The 21,998-nt window shown below is 39.0% G+C and overlaps 1 protein-coding gene across 4 annotated transcripts in view; it reads left to right on the top strand.

Moving 5' to 3' along the window:
* The window catches only part of ATP2C1 (ATPase secretory pathway Ca2+ transporting 1), a 173,601-nt gene that overhangs the window by 30,031 nt on the left and 121,572 nt on the right, over positions 1–21,998 (top strand). Inside the window, exons 1-2 of one of the 4 annotated variants that reach the window (XM_043595412.1) lie at positions 4,556–4,796; positions 5,087–5,269. The exons of 2 other annotated variants lie outside the window; for them this stretch is intronic. In XM_043595412.1, coding sequence (XP_043451347.1) covers positions 5,264–5,269 — 6 coding nt within the window. In that variant the 5' untranslated portion in view covers positions 4,556–4,796; positions 5,087–5,263. Of the gene's footprint in view, positions 1–4,555; positions 4,797–5,086; positions 5,270–21,998 lie in introns of those variants that run through there. One more of the 4 variants, XM_043595413.1, reaches the window with a different exon arrangement.

Here is a 21,998-nt window from a genome sequence, read left to right as displayed (position 1 = left end):
TTAAACCTAGCCTCTAAGCTGTCTTGTCTAAGAATTAAAATTCTGTGTTTTGATCCTAAGGTAATAACTGAAGACTGTGCAGGAAATTATAACGCTTTGACTCTGTCAGGCATTGATACACATGCCATCAAAATCCAAAGCACAAGCTCAGCTGACATTTCCTTTGTGTATGGAAGCAGCCATCTCAACATTGTTATCTTTTAATTTCAATTAAACCCATGGTTACCTGGGTTCAAAATCTGGGTGTGAAATTCCATCTTCTCTGAGCACTGCTCAGGTTTTAATACTTCTTACAATGATTAGGACTTCTTGTTCAGACCAAGTTGTCCTAGCTAACCTCTTTGTGGTTTGAAGATTTAAGTTTACTTTTAAACGTCGGAAAATACCTGAATTCTTCTTTGCTTTACAGGAAAGTAGAAGCTCATGCTTTAGTTTGATCATAGGTAGCAAGTAGCAAAGTCAAAGATTGGATTGTTTTTTTTTTTTTTAAGGTGGAATTATGTTTATTCATTCAGCAACAAATATGTATTTATGATGACCATTTTCCAGATTACCTATTTATTCAATAGGTCTTTATTATGGTCTTTACTACAGACAAAATAGTTTTTGGCACAGAGATGAATTAGGCTGGTTTGGAAACTAGACAGAATATCTTAAAAAAAATTTTTTTTTTTAATGTTTATTTATTTTTGACAGAGAGAGAGAGACACACACACATGGAGCATGAGCGGGGGAGGGGCAGAGAGAGAGGGAGACAGAATCAGAACCAGTCTCCAGGCTCTGAGCAAGCTGTCAGCACAGAGCCTGACGCGGGGCTCGAACCCACAGACTGGGAGATCATGACCTGAGCCGAAGTCGGATGCTCAACCGACTGAGCCACCTAGGCGCCACATAGACAGAATATCTTTTAAATGGGTACATTTTTACCTCAAGATAAATCTTGGAGTGTATGTAATATGGTATATTGTGTGTCTGTTTTGTGTGGAAATAGTGAAGTCCAGAGTCAACCTCTGGATATGGGACTTCAACTCACTTTGCTCTTTTTCCTTCCCTTTCTATCTTTACCTCTGCCCCCCCCCCCGACCCCTCCCCTCCAATCCAGAAGATTGGTAGTAAATACCAAAGACCCCAAATATCACCATAGGCTCAGAACGTGTTGAATGGGGAAACTGAGTCACACATAAACTTTAAAAATTAAAAAAGTACACTTTAAATTCTCTAGTTTCTTCTGCTCAGTTTCAGCAAGCATTTCATGTTTAGAATGCTAGCAAGGGTGGAAGCTATGCAATTTTGTGGGCTAATAAAATATTTGTAAAGTACTTGCCTATCTCTGTACTAATAAAGCCAAAACACAGGTAGCTCATTTTTATTCTTGCTTCTAAATTTTACTCTTCCAGCACTGCTAAGACACAGAACCAAGCAGATGGATAGCAATTCTGGCAGGTGTTTGTTAGACACTTATTCTGCCTGACACTGCTTATAGTAAAAGGCTGTACTTCCCCAAATTTGACCCTTAGCATGTCCTTTTCCCATAGGAAGAAAAATATTTCGGCTCTTCCGTTGAGTGGGTTAGCTTATAAAAATAAGGTGTCATGTCTTTAGATGCTTTTAAAATATCTACCTTGAAAAAAAATGACAACTTCTTTTCTAGCCCCTAGATACAATTCCTTAACTATTAACCTTTGGTACTTAAAACAAGGTTAAAATAGCCTTTAAAATAAAACATTGAGGAAGTATTTTGAAATAACCTTTTCCAGGTTAATTTTTACATCCCAAAAGGCCACATATTCCATTATTATCCAGGTTTATAAAAATGCCAGCTATCAAATTTCATACTAAAAACAAGATGCTCACATCCTTTGTGCAATAAGGCATAGTATAAATAAAATTAGAACACCATGACTGTTCCTTCCTCAATCTTCCCTATTTGCAACATTTCCCCCAAGCAGAGATGCCTGACAAATTCTCCTTTATTGCTCATATGTGAACACTTTTTGCATCAGATACATAATTAATTTTGTAGGTTAAATATTCAGAACAGGAGTAGATTTTTAGAGCATTGATTCACAAAGAAGAAATAAGAGGGAACTTGAACATAATACATTTCATTGCTATTAATCTCATTCTAGCTAAGAGTCAATGCTTTTGCTTGTTTCTCTGTATAATAATCTTATATTTTTATAATGCCTATAATTTACAACCTGCATTCACTTTATCAGATCCTCACAACAATTTTTTGAGGGATAGAAGGATAGTTATTATGCCTACATTTGTATCTAAAATATCATTCTATGTATGTATATTGTGCCATGTACATATAGTTTAGCCCCCTTCCCCCAAGATGAGGAGGTAGAGATTGCTACACAAAAGTCTCATGGCAGGTTAGCTGGTCATAGGAATAAACGCTGGGAAAAGGAAGAGGTTTCCGAGGCTCATGGCTAAAGCATTCCCCACTGCTCTGGCTTGAATAGTGTTAATACATGCTGTCTTTCATATACATAGGAAGTCAAAGTTGGTGCTACTGATGTTGGCTAGTTTGGTGGAAGAGGTGTTCAGACACAGAACAGAACATCACCGTGAAGATGTGTTGATGAGGTTGAAAGATCTGCTGAGTGGTTGAACCAGCTATCCTTTAAGGCTTTTTGCTGCTTTCACGCCCAGGAATTTGTGAGATGACTAATGGTGGGATACGAATGCAATATATAACACTTCTTCTGGACAAAGCCGGTTTTATCCAGTTTCTTTTTTACCTTAGCAATAGGAACAATAGCCTTCACAATTTAGGCAACCAAAAAGTAAAATTTCCGTGTCAGCTACTTTGGGTGTAAGGCATGGGGTGATACATCCTTTGGGGAGTTAATTATGAATTTAGTGTTAATGCTGGGGTATTGGAGTACACAACAGATAATTCTGAAGTTACCTCAGATAAAATGTCTGCGCTAACTAAAGAAACCCAATATCAAATTCTGTACTGTGAAATTACCCTCTTTGTAAGATCATATGTTCATATCAAATAATGTCTACTTTTACAGTTTCTACTTTAGATGCTAATGTTTTTGGTAGCATGCTGTGCTGTCAAGGTCCAATAAGTATAGTAACTAATAATCATTACAAATTGTTTACAACATTGAGCAAGAGATAGCACATTCATCGTTGTACAAATGAGACATAACACCACCGGGTAGACAAAATTCACTAACCATGTAAGCCAAAGGTGTGTCATAGACAGTAACTCTGAGACTAGAAACTAGTTCATCCTGATTTTTATGGTTTGTTTTGGAATTTAAAAGTGACTTCGTTGAATAAAATTTCAATGTTTCTTAATTGAAAAGTAAATCTAGAAAACTGTCCAGGACTTTTGATCCTAGACTAGTTTCACTTACTTGGGATTAAACAGGGAAGACAGGCAACCCGGTCCATTTGCTTATGTTGACGTTGAACATGTGGTCAGAGAACATACTGGGAAGTGTCACAGGACCTGAGATAAGGGGCAAGTTTTTAAAGAGAATACGTGTTGATGGAGAGAAATACCTCTAGCACACAAGGGAGGACTTTTCTTCTGCGGTCTCTAGACAGTTCTTTGTGGAGGATGCGGTCGAACTCAGCAGGTGTAGCCCTGCCCTCTAGTGGATTTGGGTGCGAGAGGGCTTCAGTTTAGTTTCCTGTGCCTGGTTTACTAAGGTTTAGTAGCATCAACCATCTATAAAAATCACTTATTGGGGGATCTGGATTAGATGCTGGCAAAAAAAACACAGCCAGTGGCCGAAGGCGACGCCCGTTCTTCGGCTTCTATCTCTGGACGCTCAATTTCTAGTTGTTCCAATCTTTCGAGTTCCACACACTTGAAATGAGTAAAAAAGGCTGAGCCCTCCCTTGAGCTCTGGGGCTGATCCTTGTCCTCTCATTACATACAGGCACCGAAGCAGATCCCTCATCGGGACAGAACTTTGGGACGTCGCCCGGCGATGACCTCCTCCCGCAGTCAGAGCAAAGAGGCCGTACAGGGGTCTGCAAGTGAGGGTGGGGAAGTACTAGTGAGAACACCAGAGTCTCTCTGCGTTCGCCCCTTCCCTCGGAGGTCCTCGCGTCGTCTGCCGAGATTGTGACGGCCACCCCAACGGGAGGGGCTTCCTAAGTCGCCTTTGTTGAGGGCGCTCAAATACCTCCGGGACGGGGAGCATGCTCGAGCCTGCCCGCTTGGCCCGACCCCACGGCTGCCTCTTGAGACTGTGTGGCCGGGGCTGGGGAGCGGGCGGGTCTCCGACCCTCGCGCCCAGTGGGTGCGTAGAAACGGGCGGGCACCGTTCCCGGGGGTCAGCGAGGAACCTCCACAGGGCAGGTAGGGCCGGGGCTGGGCCACCGGCCCCGCACGCCCTCCTCCGGGAGCGCTCAGCACCCAACCAGAGCCCTTTCGGGGCGGACCGCTCGGCCTTCGCTTCATTTCCGCCGTCTGCGCCTGTGCGTGCCAACGCGCGTGCGCGCCCTCCTCTCGCAGCGGAAGTAGTAGCGACAAAGCTCGGTCCACGGCGGGCCCGGGAGTGCGGGGCGTGCTGGGGCGGGGGGCGGCGGGGAGGGGCCGAGCGCAGGAGGCGGAGGCGGGAGCAGACCAGCGCGGCCGCGCCGAGCCGGCCGGGCCGACCGTGACGGGTCCCCTCACCTCCTCTCCTTTCCCCTCCCCGACCGCCCTCCCGTTCGCTCCTTCCTCACGCCGGGAGTAGGCTCCCGCCTGGCGCCGCCGCTCGGCGAGCCACTCCTCTTCGCCCCAGGCGCGCGGGGCGCTCCCGCGAGCCCCGCGGGTGAGTCCCCGCAGCCCGGAGGAAGGGAGTCTGGGGCTTTGGGAGGGCACCAGTATTACCTATTGCTTCCCATTTCCAGAAAGTTCCAGGTCCTAAGGGAAGGGGCATCTGGGGATACCCCGGCTTGGGAGTGTCTCTAGGGCGCCGCCCCGCCGGCGTGAGCTGGGGGCGTTGCGGGTGGCCGAGGGGGTGGGCGCGCGATCTGGGGGCTCCTGAGGTGGTGGCGGGGCGGGGGTCCCCCTCCTCGCCCTCTCTGTCGTCAGCGCCGCTTCTCCTGGTTTCTCTTGCAGATGCTGCTGCTAGGGGTGGTGGGAGCAGCCGTGGGACGTGTGGCCGGGAGAGGGGGTGACAGCCTGGGATTCCGGGGGCTTCTCTTCCTTGTCCCCTTCTGCTCTCTATTCCCAGTGTGGCCACGGCTGACACTAAAGACTTTGTAGCCATCAACCCAAGTGCAGTTTCGATGGAAAATGAAGGTAAAGGCCCCTGGCAGACGGGTTGCACCGCGGAGTTGAGGGTGTGGTGGTTTGCTTTTAGTTGCCTGTTTGCACCTTTTTATTTTCCAGATTTTGTTTTATTTTTCCTTTGCGAAGTACACAAGGAATTGCTTTCTTAGGATACTCGCTTTTATTTTCGAACAGGGCATTTCGGGATTCGAGGTGCTGTGGGCTGACTGAGCTTTATTCTGCTTTCCTGAGAAAGCTACTGTCTTTAGCTTAGGGAATGGAAGGGAAGTTTTCATTTCAGATAGCATCTGTGCTTGTTTAAATAGCTATTTGAAAGGAATCACTGGAAGGGAAGTGGAAATGGAGAGGGAAGGGATGGAGTGCATCTCTGTATTTGCATATCAAGACTTGATAATGGTCTGTGACTGGATTCGCTTGTAAGAACGAAAACAGTTTTTTATTAACGCAGATTTGGTTTTCAGCTCACACACACACGCGCACACACACACACACACAAAACTCTGAATTTAATGGAATGTTATGAAGTGATTTCCTTTCTTGAAGTTCCTCCCTATTTCAAAGCATCATTTAGGAAGGAGGTTGATGGTAGAATTTGTCCACTACACTTTGGACCACTAAATTATCATTCACATGTTACTTGATTCCTTTGGCCTCATTAAAATATTTAATCCTTTTCATTACACGCACTGGTTGTTTTTCAAAAGCATTGAACAGCTCAGGATATTGTTTTTTTTCCTTCTGAAACAACCACTCTTATTCTCTGGATGGTCTTGTGTGCGAAAATCTTTTTTCCCTCCCCCTGGTCTGCAAGATGCTATAAAAGATACTTACAGATTACAGTGTGTCCTCTTGTATCCTTTGGTTTTTAAAATCTGTATCTGGTACAAAGGAGCTGCAGTGGAGCTTACTGGTTGCTTCCTCACTTGTTTTTTCGTTTTTTGAGAATGTAAGCTTGATTGTCGTAAGTAGGACCGGTAGTTTAGAATAGATGTTTCTTATACGTATCATCTGTTTTGCTGCCTGAGACCCCTGGGATATGTGGGAAATAAGAGAGTCACGATTATACTGCTCAATTTTACTCTGGATGGATAACTGGTGGAAGACATTTTCTGAAATACCAAAGTACCTAACTGCAGAGGAGTTATACTATCTAATTGGGTCTTTAGAAACAGCATTTGAAAGCAGCGATGTTTTTGTCTGGTGGTATGGACGAATCACTTTTCTGAGGCTTTCTCTTCTTTGTTTTTTGGTTTACAGATTTCAGAAAGGCAAATCCTTTCTTCACAAGAGACAAAGAATATTAAATGCATTCATTCATGTACCTGTTTCTTGGTAGTTGTATTTTAAATAACATCTGTATCTTGAACTTCTGCTTTCAGAATGTTAACAGATTTAAGAGAGTAGCCTAAAGTAGGTGTATTCTTAGATGTTGCTTTTGTTTCTTCATCTCTTAGGAAAAGGAGCATGACTAATAAAGATGACTCTCATATTGTCTATTGACGTGAGGGAGTGGTTGTGAGATGGGAGCATGGTGCATGCTTGTGTCTGACTGAGTGTATTATGTGGCCTCATAATAAAAGATTATACAGTTCTTAAAAACTTAAAGGGTTTTTTTTTTTTTTTTTGCCTCATAATAATCAAGAGGCCATTTTTGTCAGTTTCTCATTACCATAACATTTTTTTTTCATAGTTAAACATCTTTAAGGAGAATTTGTATAAATCTAGAGTTTTCAGTGGACTGTTTTGAAATACATAGAATATCATTGCTTTCCTTTTTTATAGTTAGTATCTTCCCTTGACATGGTGTAGTAACATCTTGGGAGTGTGAAAAAAAAGTGGATTCAAATCATGCCTTAACCCGTAAAAGTTGTGTGACTTTAAGCAGATTACAGTTGACCCTTGAACAATGTGCTGTTTAAGGGCGCCATCCCCCCCAATTAAAAATGTACTGTAACTTTTGACTCCCCCAGAACTTAACTACTAACAGCTTATTGTTGGCTGGAAGTCATACTGATAATAAGGTTGTTTAACATAGTATATACTGTATTCTTACAAGAAAGTAAGCTAGAGAAACAAGAATGTTAAGAGAATTATAAGGAAGAGAAAATACATTCACATTACTGTATAAAATCTACATGTAAGTGGACACATGCGGTTCAAACCTGGGTTCAGTGGTCAACTGTATTTCACCTTTTTTAGCCTCTGTTTCCTCATCTATAAATTAGGATTGATGATACTTAGCTTACATAGTTAAGATGGTAAAATCAGAAACCTCCAGGGAGAGAAGAAGGTATTTAAGAGCATGCACTGTGGAGCTTGGCAAACTGACTTGAATGCCAAATCGCCACTTAGCATAATTTGGCCTTGTGCAAATTATTAAAGCTTTTTATACTTCAGTTTCTTCATCTATTAAATGAGGGTATTGATAAAACCTACCATATGAGGTTGTTATCAGCATTTAGAACAATATCTGACATATCGTAAGTGCTCAATAAATAATTGTTATAAATAGCCTAACCCAGTGTTTGTCCGCTAGTATGCCATCTGGCATTAATGTTGTCATAAGAGTTGAATGTTGAGAGGAAGAATAGTAGTGGCTCTATGAAGTTGCCATTATTAGTTAGGGGATGGGTGAGTTAAGTACAGGATTTTCTACAGTGTTATAGCTTTAATTCTGTAGAGAACGTTGGGGCTCCAGCAAGAAACCAGGAGCCAGTGTGGAAGGAGACAGGTTTGGATTTGAATCCTGATTGGTAACATTTTCCTCTTCTAAAAAAAATCTGATGAGTTACTATGCCTCTGAGTTTTCCCATCTGTAAATGGGATAGTGCCGTCTTGGAGGTTTGATGTGAGGAATAAATGAAGCCTGGTATGTGAAGTGCCCAGAATGATGGTTGACACATGGTTAGCATGCATGAGTGATTGACTCCTCTAGTTGGTATGTAGATAAATTACATCTGTAGGAATGTATAGGGAAGAATTGATGGTGGCTCCCAGAGGCCACTAGCATGGAGGTTCTTAGGTAGTGTGCATTGTCTACAATGGTTGTTGGGGGAATGACTTCATCCTTGTGGTTCCTTTCGACAATGGTGGTAAATTTTCTTTGGCACTTCAGTTTCAATTCTTCTGGACCTTTATCCCATGTCTCATTTAAATTGTATCAGCAAAGCTTAACCGGTTTTGAGCCTTAGCTTCCAGGATGCTTCCTGAATATTTCCTGCCAGTCACTGGAGGTACTTGAAGTGTTAATTTCCTGGAGTTTCAGGGATTGGTCCTAGACATCTATTTGTAGAACTCCTTTTGCATGTTTGAAGCTCCTCTTTGCATGTTTATTTTGAATTTAAACAGATACCACCTAGGAGTCTGAGATGTACAGGTAAATGGCTCTTTTCCTGATTTAAAAAAAAAAAATTAATTATTTGTGTTTAAAAGAATGGCTTATTAGAAAAGATATTTCTAGCTGGAGAATTTTGCAAATAGTTTCTTTTTCCCACTAATGGATTTTTTTCTTTTGAATATATTTGGTCTTTTTCATAGAAAAATATAAACTTAATGTACAGGAAACTAATAGAGCCTTAAATATTTCTTTGACTAGTGGATAGAAATGTAATAATCTTCAAGATTTCAGGACATGTTTATAGCTATAGGCAGGGCTGGTATAGGTCTAGAATAAATTCCTTTGATCTCTTTGGATAGCATTTGAAAATGATAGTATGTTTATTTACTTGTGACTTTAAAAATAGTTTTTGGTCAAATTGTTAATCATCTAAGAATGCCTCAAGAAAAGATTGTATGTTAGGATAAGGATAGTTGGAGGAACTGCCCGTAAAACAGATGGGAAACCACCTTAATTGCCTTCCTTTAACTAGAAATAGGAAGCCAGGTTATAAAAATATTTTATACCTTTAGGTGTGGAAAACATAATTTTGTTTGCACTTTTGTCAATAAAGTAATATTCTTAATATTTCTAGAAAAGAGTTGAAACTGAGATTTATTTATATAACAGCATCTTATAAAATGTAGTAATTTAACCCAGAGAAAGGATGCTGCACAGATTATTTGTAAGCAGTAGCTTTCTGACAGTTGAATTCTAAATACTTGATTTGTTTTAATGTTTTTATCATTCATTTAATGTCAGCGGAATTGAACTGTTAACTGCAGCAGTATCAATCAAAATAGTCTCCTAGGAATATACCTCTTGAGGCTCAAGGTTGATTTTCTTTTGAGATCTTGGTTAACCATAATATGTTTAACAAGGTTGTATTTTGTTCTAAAGCTGGAAAGAATACCATAGCTTGATGGTAAAGTTAGCTGGTGTGAATTTTAAATTACAGTGTTGTTACTTGTAGCATCTTAACTCTTAAGGGTCAGTTCAAAAGGTCCTCCCATATTTACTTTGTTAAAAGACACATTCTTTTTGTAGTGATTTCAGGAGTCACTTGTGACAAGATTATCTTTATGATTTTCATATGGACAAGTGTTGGTAAAAGGTAGTAAAGTAAAAACTGATTGGGGGAGCTCTAGATTAATGCCATCCTGTTGTACAGGAAAGGATTTCTCTGAAAAGAAATGGGAGGCTAAATTGACATTGCATTTCCTTTTGAATTTTTATGGCTGGTATTTATATGCATTTGCTAATTATGTCTTCCATCTTCAGGCTTTTGAGTTACTGTTGACAAAGGCGTACATCTTAGAATGACAAGGAAATTACTCAAATTGTGTTGAATTAGATTGATTTAGGCTAAGCTTATTGGATACATTTAGGAGAAATTTGAGTGAAATGTTTTAAGGATATCATATCATAGGCTATAGACAGAAAGTAATAGAAAGTAATAGTGTAGGTCAAAAGCATCACATTAAGATGGCTGTAACTGGGCATGTAATTCAAGTTCAATCCCTGCTTTTTCTTTCTGCTTCAGGTAATAGGGAATGTGTGAATTGGAATTATTTAATATTACCTATTATAATTGCTTAATTAAGGCATTGATCCTTTCATAAAGGTGCTGTCTTAAACTGCTGCCCCCCAAGAGGACATGCATGATGTGTCTTTATTCTTTCTGGAAACTCTGAGACATTGAGACATCCTTGTAGAAATTATTGTCATTTATTTACTTAAAATGAACAACCTGACAAAGTTGGAATTGCAGTAGGATCCTCACACTAAATATATTTGCCACTTTATAGGAAAACTCAAATAATAATGGAAGCAGAAATACTTAGGATGTCAGCCATCCTAATTTTCTTGAATATTGCTTTTTAAAAACTGTGAAGTATAAATTAAAACTTTTGGCTAGGTTGTGAATTTCAGATATTGGATTTAAAGTTATCTTGATTTTGGGATCTTAAAGTTAAAAAACATAAAGCATTTCCTAATGATCATTAATGCAATAAAATTCTGTTCCCTGCTTAAGGGAGAGATAAACTTTAGAACAGGTCTCGGATTTCCTCTCATCTTAAGTCAAATGCAGTATAAATAAGCCTCTTGTTGCTGTATATTCATATATGTTGTGAATATATCTTTATGTGCCTTTGCAGTTATTTCACCAGATATTGTTTGACCATCTAGACTTTTCATAGTGGAATGTTTGCTTTACCCACCTTCATCGGGGTTTATATATTGGGAGAGGCAGAAAGGCTAGTTGGATCAAACTTTCTCTGGGAATCACCTCCCTCCTCTTTGTTGAATGTCAATTGTACATTCCCTAAGAACCGGCAAAAGCCATTCATGGCACAAGTGCCAGAAATAGCACACAAACCACTTTTTAATGGCATGCAAAACAATCTCTGCTATGTTCTTTTCTTAATGCTTGTCAGGGTTTGCTATTTACTGAGAGTTAACATCTGACTGTGAAAGTGTCCATGATCAGATGGGAGATTCCAGTTTCTGTTCACTCCAGAAAAAGAGGGTGTGGTCTTTGCCCACCGCTGTTTGAGGTCTGTCAGCCCCCTACCCTTAGAGGTAGTTCAGTTATGAACTTGATGTATATCCTTCATTCGTTTGAGGGACCAAGAGAGATTGGTTCCTTCTGATCTGTTGGTAGGAAAATAGAGGGGAGATGGGCTTGTGTCTATATTAGAAGATGGAAATGGAGAGTGGGGATGGATGAAAGAGACATTTTAGTCTTAGGAAAACCCAGCACAACTTGGGTAGTAACTAGATACAGGAAATAAAGGAGAAGGTTGAGTCACATGAGTCCAGGCTGTTAAGCCAGCCTAAATGGGTGAGTGGAGGGAGGTACCACTTGGAGGAGTTAGCTGAGTTGGGGACAGGCCAAGCAGAGTATTGAACACCAGTTGGGCTCGAAGACCAGGGCTCAAAGTGAGCTCTTGAGGGCAAAGACCTTCAGTTGTCCCTAATTCATCTTGAATAGAATTTGGCATGTGGCCATTGTCCATTGAATGAAAATACTGGCTTCTTCAGTTTAACTTAGTGGTTCTCATTTGGGGGTGATTATGCCCTCCAGGGACATTTGGCCATGTCTAGAGATATTTTGATTACAACTAGGGGGGTGCTACTGGCATCCAGTGGGTAGAGGCCAGGGATGCTGGTAAACATCCTACTGTATACAAGATAGTCCCTTCTACCTCCACCCCGCAACAAAGAATTATCAGGCCTCAAATGTCAGTGGTGCTGAGGTTGAGAAAAATTGTTTCAACCAGACGCCAGGAAGTTAACTCTTCTAAGCCTTGGTTTCCTCACTTGTAAAGGGATGATGGTGACTCTACTTCAGGCTTCTTATATTTTTCTGAGAGATGAGTGGAATGCCTGGAAAACCTATAGTAGCTTTTATAATCTTAATGATTCTGTCATGTTTGCATCAGATTATGATTGTGGCGTTTGAGTACTTCATGATTTGTAATTAGCAGTAGGTAAAAATATTGAAATTTGGATTAAAAGTTTTACCTACTAATCAGTGAGGTTAAACTCATAATTTCACTTGCTTTAAGACCTTTTACTATTTGAAAGCAATTTTACTGTTCTTTGAAATCAAGGCTGAAGTGTTGGGAGTTGACTTCTTATGGAAAATGCCAGACCTGTGTCTATAATGTCCTTTCCCTTTTTATCTATTTATAAAATGCAAATAGTCTCCTCTCTGAAGTCAGAACTGTTCCTCAGATTTATTTATTAAGGTCTTCATTAGGTGACTTTCTTTTTGTATAAGTACCTTTTCACTCGTTTTTTTTTTTAAGTTTATTTATTTTGAGAGAGAGAGAGAGAGACACACACACACACACACACACACACACACACAGCATGAGTGGGGGAGGGGCAGAGGGAGAAGAAGAGAGAGAGAATCCTAAGCAGGCTCCATGCCGCCAGTGCAGAGCCTGACGTGGGGCTCAAACTCAAGAAACTTTGAGATCATGACCTGAGCTGAAACCAAAAGTCAGATGCTTAACCGACTGAGCCACACAGTTGCCCCACTTTTTACTCTTTTGTAAAGTTGAAGACCTTACCACTAGCTCTCTCTTGCTAGCAACAGAATACATATATTTACAATTCTTATACAAGGACCATAACCTTGAAAATGCATCTAGCCATAGCTTCACCATGTTTACATATATGTCGTTGTGTAGCATTCTCATTTTTAAGTAGTTCTTTGTTGCTGTCTCTTTAGGAAAAAATTGGTTTTGTCTCCCTATACTTTAACATCCCCATATAACATGAGATTAATTGGGGCACCTGGGTGGTGCAGCTGGTTAAGTGTCTGACTCTTCAGCTCAGCTCAGGTCATGATCTCAGTTTGTGAGTTTGAGCCTTGCATCGGGCTCTGCGCTGATGGCTCAGAGCTTGCTTGGGATTCTGTCTGTCCCTCTCTTTGCTCCTCCCCAGCTTGTGTGCATGCTCTCTCTCTCTTTCAAAATAAATAAACTTAAAAAAATATGAGATTAATAGATAAAGGTGTTTGAGTTTATTGAACTATTTGTTGGACTCTTACTAGTTTTTCTTGTATTAATGGCAGTGGAATTTATAAATAACATTCTTCTGTTTCTCATATTAAACTAAGATGATTTAAACATAACATTCATTAAATAGTTGGTTAGAAAAATTAAATAATTTGAGGAAAACCACTTAAAATGGAAAATAATGTATAAGTGATAATAGAGTACATTTTGTGGCAGCAGAAAAATTTTCATTCAACTTAAACCTTTAGGATTCAAAGTTGGTAGCTTTTTTTTTTTTAAGTTTATTTATTTATTTTTGGGAGGGGGAGAGAATGAGTAGAAGAGGGGCAGAGAGAGAGGGAGAGAGAGAGAATCCCAAGCAGGCTCCACACTGGTAGTGCAGAGCCCAATGCAGGGCTCGAAATCATGAACTGTGAGATCGTGATATGAGCTGAAGTTGGACACTTAACTGACTGAGCCATCCAGGCACCCCAAAGTTGATAGTTTTTGATGATATTAAGTTGTATCTGACCACAACTTGCTTTTAATGGCTTACATGGTTCTCTGTTGTACCTGTAGCCATTTAGGTCCATTAAGTATAGGGTGTGAAGGATGCTGCAGTCATGTCTTTGATTTCATAAGGGTTTGGTTGCCATAGCCTGTAAAATTAAGCCTACCAGTTAACTGCTATGTGAAAACAATGCCATTGGCCATATGGAGGAACTAGGAGACGGAATGAAGGAATCAACCATGTTTCCACGGTCAAATTACTGGCTAGTACAAGTTTATTATTGTTTTTTTTTTTTATTCTGATATTACTAGTAAAATAATTGTTGCTAGCTGCAAGCTTTAAAAAAACAGTAGCTGCGGGGCGGCTGTGTGGCTCAGTCAGTTAAGCGGCTGACTTCAGCTCAGGTCATGATCTCTCGGTCCGTGGGTTCGAGCCCCACGTCAGGCTCTGTGCTGACAGCTCGGAGCCTGGAGCCTGTTTCGGATTCTGTGTCTCCCTCTCTCTGACCCTCCCCTGTTCATGCTCTGTATCTCCCTGTCTCAAAAATAAATAAAACGTTAAAAAAAAAAAAACAACAGTGGCTGCATGTTTAGTGTAAGGTAACAACGAAATGGACAGATGTTGGGGTGCCTGGGTGGCTCAGTCAGTTGAGTCTGACTCCTGATTTCTACTCAGGTCATGATCTCGTAATTCGTGGTATCAAGCCCCATGTTGGACTCTGTGCTGAGCATGGAGCCTGCTTGGGATTCTCTCCCTCTCTCTCTCCCCTGCTCACTTGTGTGCACTTGTGCTCTCTCACAAGGAATAAATATTAAAAAAAAGGACAAATTTTTAAAAATACATAGATGATATTATACCTCTTCTCCAATCTTTGTACCAAATTTGTTTCAGAACTTGGAATAATTTCTACAAACTGATACATCAGTATATGGAGTATCATGCCCACCTTTTAGTAAAAAAAAAAAAAAAGCCAAATTCTTCCCATGTGTAATTATCTGTTGTTAAAGTGTTGTTTGTTTAACTTCTAATTGTAGAAGAAAGATTTACTTTACTTTCAGAGACGTTTCTAAAATCTTTTAAGCTTTTTAACTGAAATAATTTTAGACTTACATCAAAGATGCAAAATTTGTATAAAGAGTTTTCATTAACCCTTTTCCAAATTTCCTTTAATGTTAACATCTTATATAATCATAGTGCAATGATCAAAACCAAGAAATTCACATTTATAAGCTATCCTTTTTCTGGTCTGAGATCCAATTCTGGATTCCACCTTGCATTTAGTTTATTCTATCTTTTTAGTCTTCCATCTATAAAATTCTCTGGTCTTTTTTTCTCATCATGATACTTTCAAAGAGTACTTGTCAGGTATTTTTTTAGAATGGCCCTCAATTTGATTTGTCTGATGTTTACTCATGATTAGTATGTCTTATGCTTGATCATGTTGACTATAATTAAGGTTAAGGTGGTATCTGCCAGGTTTCTCCACTGTAAGGTTACTGCTTTTTCCTTTGTAATTAATAATGGATGTAATATTTTCTTAGTAATGTAATCATTCCTTTGTAATTAATACTTTCCTCTTGTGAGGAGGTACTTTGAAACTGCAGATATCTTGCATGTCATCATATGTTTCATGGGTCAGTTTTTGCATCTATCAGTGTTACTTGCTGGCTTCCATTACTACTACGTTTGCTTAATGATGGTTTTGTTTCTTTCATCCCTTCTATATTTATTAATTGGATTTCTTTTTTTTTTTTTTAATATTTATCTATTTTTGAGAGTGAGTGAGTGGGAGGGTGAGGGAGAGAGAGGGAGAGAGAATCCCAAGCAGGTTCCTCACTCTCAGTGCAGAGCCCAACTCGGGGCTCAATCTCATGAACTGTGAGATCCTAACCTAAGCCAAGATTAAGAGTTGGATGCTTAACCAGCTGAGCCACCCAGGTGCCCCATATTAACTGGATTTCTGCTAAGGAAGAACTGTCCCTTTTCTTCCATTTATTATCCAATTATTTATTTACATGGATTTATGGATATTTATTTTACAGTGTAGGTTAGAATTTAATATTTTGTTGCTCAGATCATTCCAGCTTTGGTTATTGAGAACACTTTTAAATTTGCTCCTGTGTTCTTTCTACAATGCCCCCATCATTTTGTGACTTCCAGTTTACTTTCTGGCACCAGAAGATGTTTCAGGTACATCTCCTATTTTTCTCTTTATACCAGCCACACACACAATCAGTCATTTCTCCAAGGAAAGCATCTTCATTTTAGTAGAGAATGGTATCTAGAAACCAAGATCTGAGTGTCAGCAGGACTCAGTACATTGTTTCTTGGTTCTCTCTCTAGATAGAGCTAGCAAGTAGATGTATGGTAATGTACATACATATATTTTTATTTCCTTATCTGTCCATCTATAGAAACTGAAAACCATGACCTCAAGATTTATTCTAGACTTTTTTCCCTTTGCTTTTTCCCCTGTTACTTCCTTCTTCAAAGGTGAGAAACTTGGTTCTTATCCATAGTATATTTACTTACTGCTCAATTGTAGCACGTACACACACACACACACACACACACACACACACACGCACACACACACAAGTAGTTTCAAAATGACTAACCTATTTCCCTGTGAGAGACACATTTAAAAACTAGAGTATATTTGTCTTTAGCTGTACAGTGCACAAAATCTGTTTTCCAAAGTTACTTGGGTTAGTTCTCGTTTTCCCTGTTTCTGTGTGGTTATGTTACTCATTTGTAATGAAATTAGGAGAAATGAGGTGTATTTATTAACTTTTTGCATTTTATTTTAGGATCTTCCTACATCATGATTGATTTTAGTTTCTTAAATCGTTTTGAAGTAAATGGTGACCCTATCCCTCCTCCATTTTTCTGTAGTAAAGATCTATTCTTAAAAGGACTGGATTTGCTTAGAGTTAGGTACAGTTGTAATTGTTTTGGCTGACAGCAGTTCAGTTGAAAGGAGCTGTGCTCTGGTGATCATTCTCTTGGGCTCACTCACCTGGTTCCTTAGTTACAGCTTTCATTTCTACATCTTCTCCACTTGGGAATTTATTCCATCTGTGGTCCCAGAAGTGTTTGAAATCAGTCTCCAACTAAATCTGTGTTCTGGATGCATAGTTTTAGATCCAAAGTTAGCTACAGTCTGGCGTAAATTAAAATATTTTGCAGATCCTGTCATTTATTGGTTTTTATTTTTGAGATACAATTTGTATACCATAAAATTTGCCATTTTGAAGTGCATATAGTTGAGTGGTTTTTAGTATATTCACAAAGTTATGGATCAGTCTAATTCCAGAACATTCCTGTCATCCCAATAAGAGACCCCTTACCCATTAGCAATCACTTTGTGTTTTCTCCTATCCCCAGCCCCTGACAACTGCTATTGTCTTTTTGTCTCTGTGGATTTGCCTATTCTTGGTACTTGGTGTAAATGGAATCATGAATATGTGACCTTTTGTCTGATTTCTTTCACTTTAGCATGTTTTCAACATTCAGTCGTGTTAAAGAATGTATCATTTCATTCTTTTTTTTTTTTTTTTTTTTTGGTCGAATATTCCATTGTATGGATATACCACATTTTGTTTATCCATTAATCACTTGATGGACATTGGGTTATTTCTACTTTTTGGCTATTGTGAATAATACTGTGACCATTCATGTGCAAGTTTTTGTGTGAATATATGTTTCAGTTATATTTTTAAATTACTTTTTTAATGTTTATTTTTGAAAGAGAGAGCATGCATGTGCGAGCAGGGGAGGGGCAGAGAGAAAGAGAGCGATAGAGGAACTGAAGCAGGCTCTGTGCTGACAGCAGCAAGCCTGATATGGGGCTTGAACCCATGAACTGTGAGATCATGGCCTGAGCTGAAGTTGGCTGCTCAACCGACTGAGCCACCCTGGCATCCTGTTTAAATTCTTCTGGGTGTATACTTACAGTGGAAGTGCTACGTTATATGGTAATTCTAGATTTAATTTATTGAGGAACCCCCATGGAGACTGTACCATTTTTCATTACCACCTGCAATGTATGAGAGTTCCACTTAGTTTCTCCACTTCCTTTCCAACATTTGTTATTTTCTTCCTTCCTTCCTTCCTTTCATTGCTATTCTAAGGGGTATGAAATGGTATTTTCTGGTATTGATTTGTATTTTCCTACTGATTCATGATATCAGGCATCTTTTCATGTGCTTATTGGTCATTTGCATATCTTTGGAGAAATGTTTAATGAAACCCTTTGTCCATTTTGTAATTTTGTTACTTGTTTTTACTGTTGAGTTTTAAGACTCTTTACATATTCTGGGTACTAGATAGGAGAATATACATTTTACATATATATGTGTGTATATACATATATATATACACACACATATATATGTATATATATATATATATAAGTTTTATTTGTTTAAGTAATCTCTACACCCCACATACACCTTGAACTCATGACCCTGAGATCAAGAGTCAAGAGTCCATGCTCCTCTGACTGAGCCAGCCAGGCGCCCTCTGGATAGGAATATATCTTATACCTGTACTTGCACAAGCATACAAAGAGATTTGTGCGTGTGTGTGTGTGTGTGTGTGTGTGTGTGTGTGTGTGTGAGAACAGCATAGAGAATACAGTCAATAATATTTTAATAACTTTTGTGACATATTGTAGCTAGACTTACCATTGGGATCATATCTTTTCTCATGTTTATTTTTGAGAGAGAGCAGGGAAGGGGCAGAGCGAGAGGGAGAGGATCTGAAGTGGGCTATGCGCTGACAGCAGAGAGCCAAATGTGGGGCTCAGACTCATGAACTGTGAGATCATGACCTGATCCAAAGCTGGTTGCTTAACTGACTGAGCCACCCAGGTACCCCTGGGATCATTTCTTAATGTATAAAAATATCAAATCATTATATATACCTGAAACTGATAGGATATTGTGTGCCAGTTACACTGCAGTAAAAAAAAATGAGGCAGATCAATATATGTGGTGAAATACGATGAAGTCCAAGATGTATTGAGTGCAAAAAAACAAATTGTAGTTATGTATTCCTATTTGTGATTAAAAACAAAACAGGGGGGGCGCCTGGGTGGCGCAGTCGGTTAAGCGTCCGACTTCAGCCAGGTCACGATCTCGCGGTCCGTGAGTTCAAGCCCCGCGTCAGGCTCTGGGCTGATGGCTCAGAGCCTGGAGCCTGTTTCCGATTCTGTGTCTCCCTCTCTCTCTGCCCCTCCCCCGTTCATGCTCTGTCTCTCTCTGTCCCAAAAATAAATAAACGTTGAAAAAAAAAATTAAAAAAAAAAATAAATAAAAACAAAACAGGGGCGCCTGGGTGGCTCAGTCGGTTGAGCGTCCGACTTCGGCTCAGGTCATGATCTCACGGTCCGTGAGTTCGAGCCCCGCATCCGGCTCTGTGCTGACAGCTCAGAGCCTGGAGCCTGTTTTGGATTCTGTGTCTCCCTCTCTCTGCCCCTCCCCCGTTCATGCTCTGTCTCTCTCTGTCTCAAAAATAAATAAATGTTAAAAAAAAAATTAAAAACAAAAAACAAAAAACAAATACTTGTAACCTACCTGTAGACAATAGCTGATAGTATATACAGAAACAGCTGCCCACATTACTTGTGGGCAGTTGGACTGCAGAGATGGGCTTATTACATTAAACTCTTATTCTTGACTCCAAAAACAGCAGGATTTCATTTTTTAAAAATCATTAAACACGACTAGTCTAATTAAAAAATATACGGGGCACCTGGGTGGCTTAGTCGGTTAGGCATCCCACTTGGGCTCAGGTCATGATCTCATGGTTCATGAGTTCTAGCCCCAGGTTGGGCTCTGTGTTGACAGCTCAGAGCCTGGAGCCTGCTTCGGATTCTGTCTCCCTCTTCCTCTTGGAAGGAGGAAGGTGTCTTCCTTCCTCCCTCCCCAGCTCAAGCTCTGTCTCTCTCTCAAAAATAAACATTAAAACATATACATATGCTATTTAGGAATAAGAGGATTGTTTTTTTCTGTCAAGTTGAGTGTTTTTTATATGATTTCTGTTGGCCTCCAGAGGTAAATGCATTTTTGAAATTTGTATTGCTCTAGTAAAAATGGATTAGAATTAGCCCTTAGGTACAAATGTTTAATAGCATTTAGAACCTTCTGTTTCATTTCCATGCACTATAAGTATGGAAGAGAAATATGATTTCTGATTGTGATTTGGGATTGTACTGGTTTTTATTTTGTCAAAGGAGGAATATTTAAGTGCTGGTCTACATTGGAGCCTGATTTTGTTACTATTGTTTTGAGTCCATGTTCTAGAATTTACAGTTCAGTGTGGAAGGTAACCATTTTACAGTATCTCAGTGGACAGAGCTCAAAGTGTAGTACTCTGGGGCCATTCCTCACTTGGTCTAAAAGTTGTGCTTCTCATAATTCATTTTAAGATAATGTTTATCTTTTCAGCAATAAGATTACAGTGAGAATAATTTTATAGCTCTTTAAGTGGTATTTGAGGTCAGCCCCATATATGTAATTTTCTGAATTGTTATTTTAAGAGTCTTAGCATCTGGTACTTTTAGTAGTTGTATTTTGGTTTTTGGTTTTTACATGTATCTCTAATAAAGTATATATGTGCTTTTGTAAATGTGAAGGTAGTGGTATATGTCCTCTACTCATTGGTTCAGTCTGATAACATCATTTAAATTATGAAGCAAGGTTGCTATTTTTCTCCAGCTTTTAAGTTGATGTCATCTTTAATAAGCATGCTACTTAGGTGTTTGTCTGAGCTTCTGATAAAATATTAAACAGGATAGAGCCTGGTGGCACATGTGTATTAAGTTATTAATATTGTTGGCTCACGTTGCCAGAAACCTACCTATGTATGTAGTTTAGCCTATGTGGTTTTGTTTGTGTCATGTGACACAATTTATAAAATGTTTTGTGGGTGTTAGAAGACTGTACAATCTTAGTGTTCCTACTTTGTGAGAAATTCTTAGACACAGATTGGTTTTAAATGGTCACTGTTTTTCCTTTTCACAATATCCAAAAATCATTTGCAGTATCCAAGATTTTTGGGGGGTATGGGTGGGGGGAGGGGATGAGAGAATCTTCTTTGCACCAAGATTGTTTTTGTTTAAAAAGAAGCTTTTAGATTTTTTTTTTTTTTTGAGAAAAAAACAGCTTTACTGAGCTACAGATTCAGAGACCATACAATTCTTGCTTTTAAAGTATACAGTTCGGTGGTTTTTGGTATTTTATGTTACTAATTTTTTAAGAATTATAAAATATGTATAATAAAAATTTGCCATTTTAACCACTTTTAAGTATATAATTCAGTGTCATTAAGTTAATTCACAGTGCTGTACAACCATCACCATTGGCCATGTCCAGTACTTGTCCATCACCCCAACTGACACTTTGTAATGGTTAAACACTTCCTCCTCATTCTCCAGTTTTCCCAGCCTCTATTCTACTTTTTGTCTCTATGAATTTGCCTAAGTTCATCATAGAAGTGGAGTCATACAGTATATTTGTAACTAGCTTATTTCATTTAGTGTAATGTCCTCAAAGTTCATCCATAGTATAGCATAATTTAGAATTTATTTCCTTTTTTAAGGATGACTGATAAGTAGGGACTTCTGTCATTTTGCTATTTATTTTTGATATCTTCTCTGGCTTTTTTTGTCTTTTATGTCTTGCCTTATCTCCTTTTTTTTTTTTTATAGTGAAATACTTGAGGTCCTATCTCATTGCCTTTTGTGTATATTCTAGTTATTTTCTTTGTGGTTATTGTGAGGATTGCATTTAACAACCTAACGTTATAACGCACAACCTAACGTTATAACGCTCTAATTTCTATTTATACCAATTTCTCTTTATTAGCATTCACAAACTCTGCTTGTTTATATCTCCACCCTCTTTTCTGTTGCTGATGTCCCCAAAGTACAGTTTATACAGTGTGTCTCCAAAAACATAATTAAAAAAATATACTAATGTCTTAAATCATGAAGGAAACAAAATATGGAGTTATAAACCAAGGTTGCAATAATACTAGTTTTTAGACTAATGATTATTTATTAGACTCTTAAGTCACGTAGAAAACAAAAAATGGAATTACAAACCAAAGTTACAATAATCCTAGTTTTTGTAAATGCTTATTATGTACTTGACTTTACTGAGATTTTTATTTCTTCAAGTTACTGTTCAGTGTCATTTTATTTCAATTTACAGGTCATTGTTTAGCATTTCTTGCAGGCAGTTCTAGTGTAATGAATTCCTTCAACTTATGTTTATTGAGAAGTATCTTAATTTTTCCCTCACTCTTGTTAGATACAGGGTTTTTGGTTGAGGT

Source organism: Prionailurus bengalensis, chromosome C2, assembly GCF_016509475.1.
Source record: "Prionailurus bengalensis isolate Pbe53 chromosome C2, Fcat_Pben_1.1_paternal_pri, whole genome shotgun sequence".
NCBI lineage: Eukaryota > Metazoa > Chordata > Mammalia > Carnivora > Felidae > Prionailurus > Prionailurus bengalensis.
This window is presented reverse-complemented; position numbering and strand designations above follow the sequence as displayed.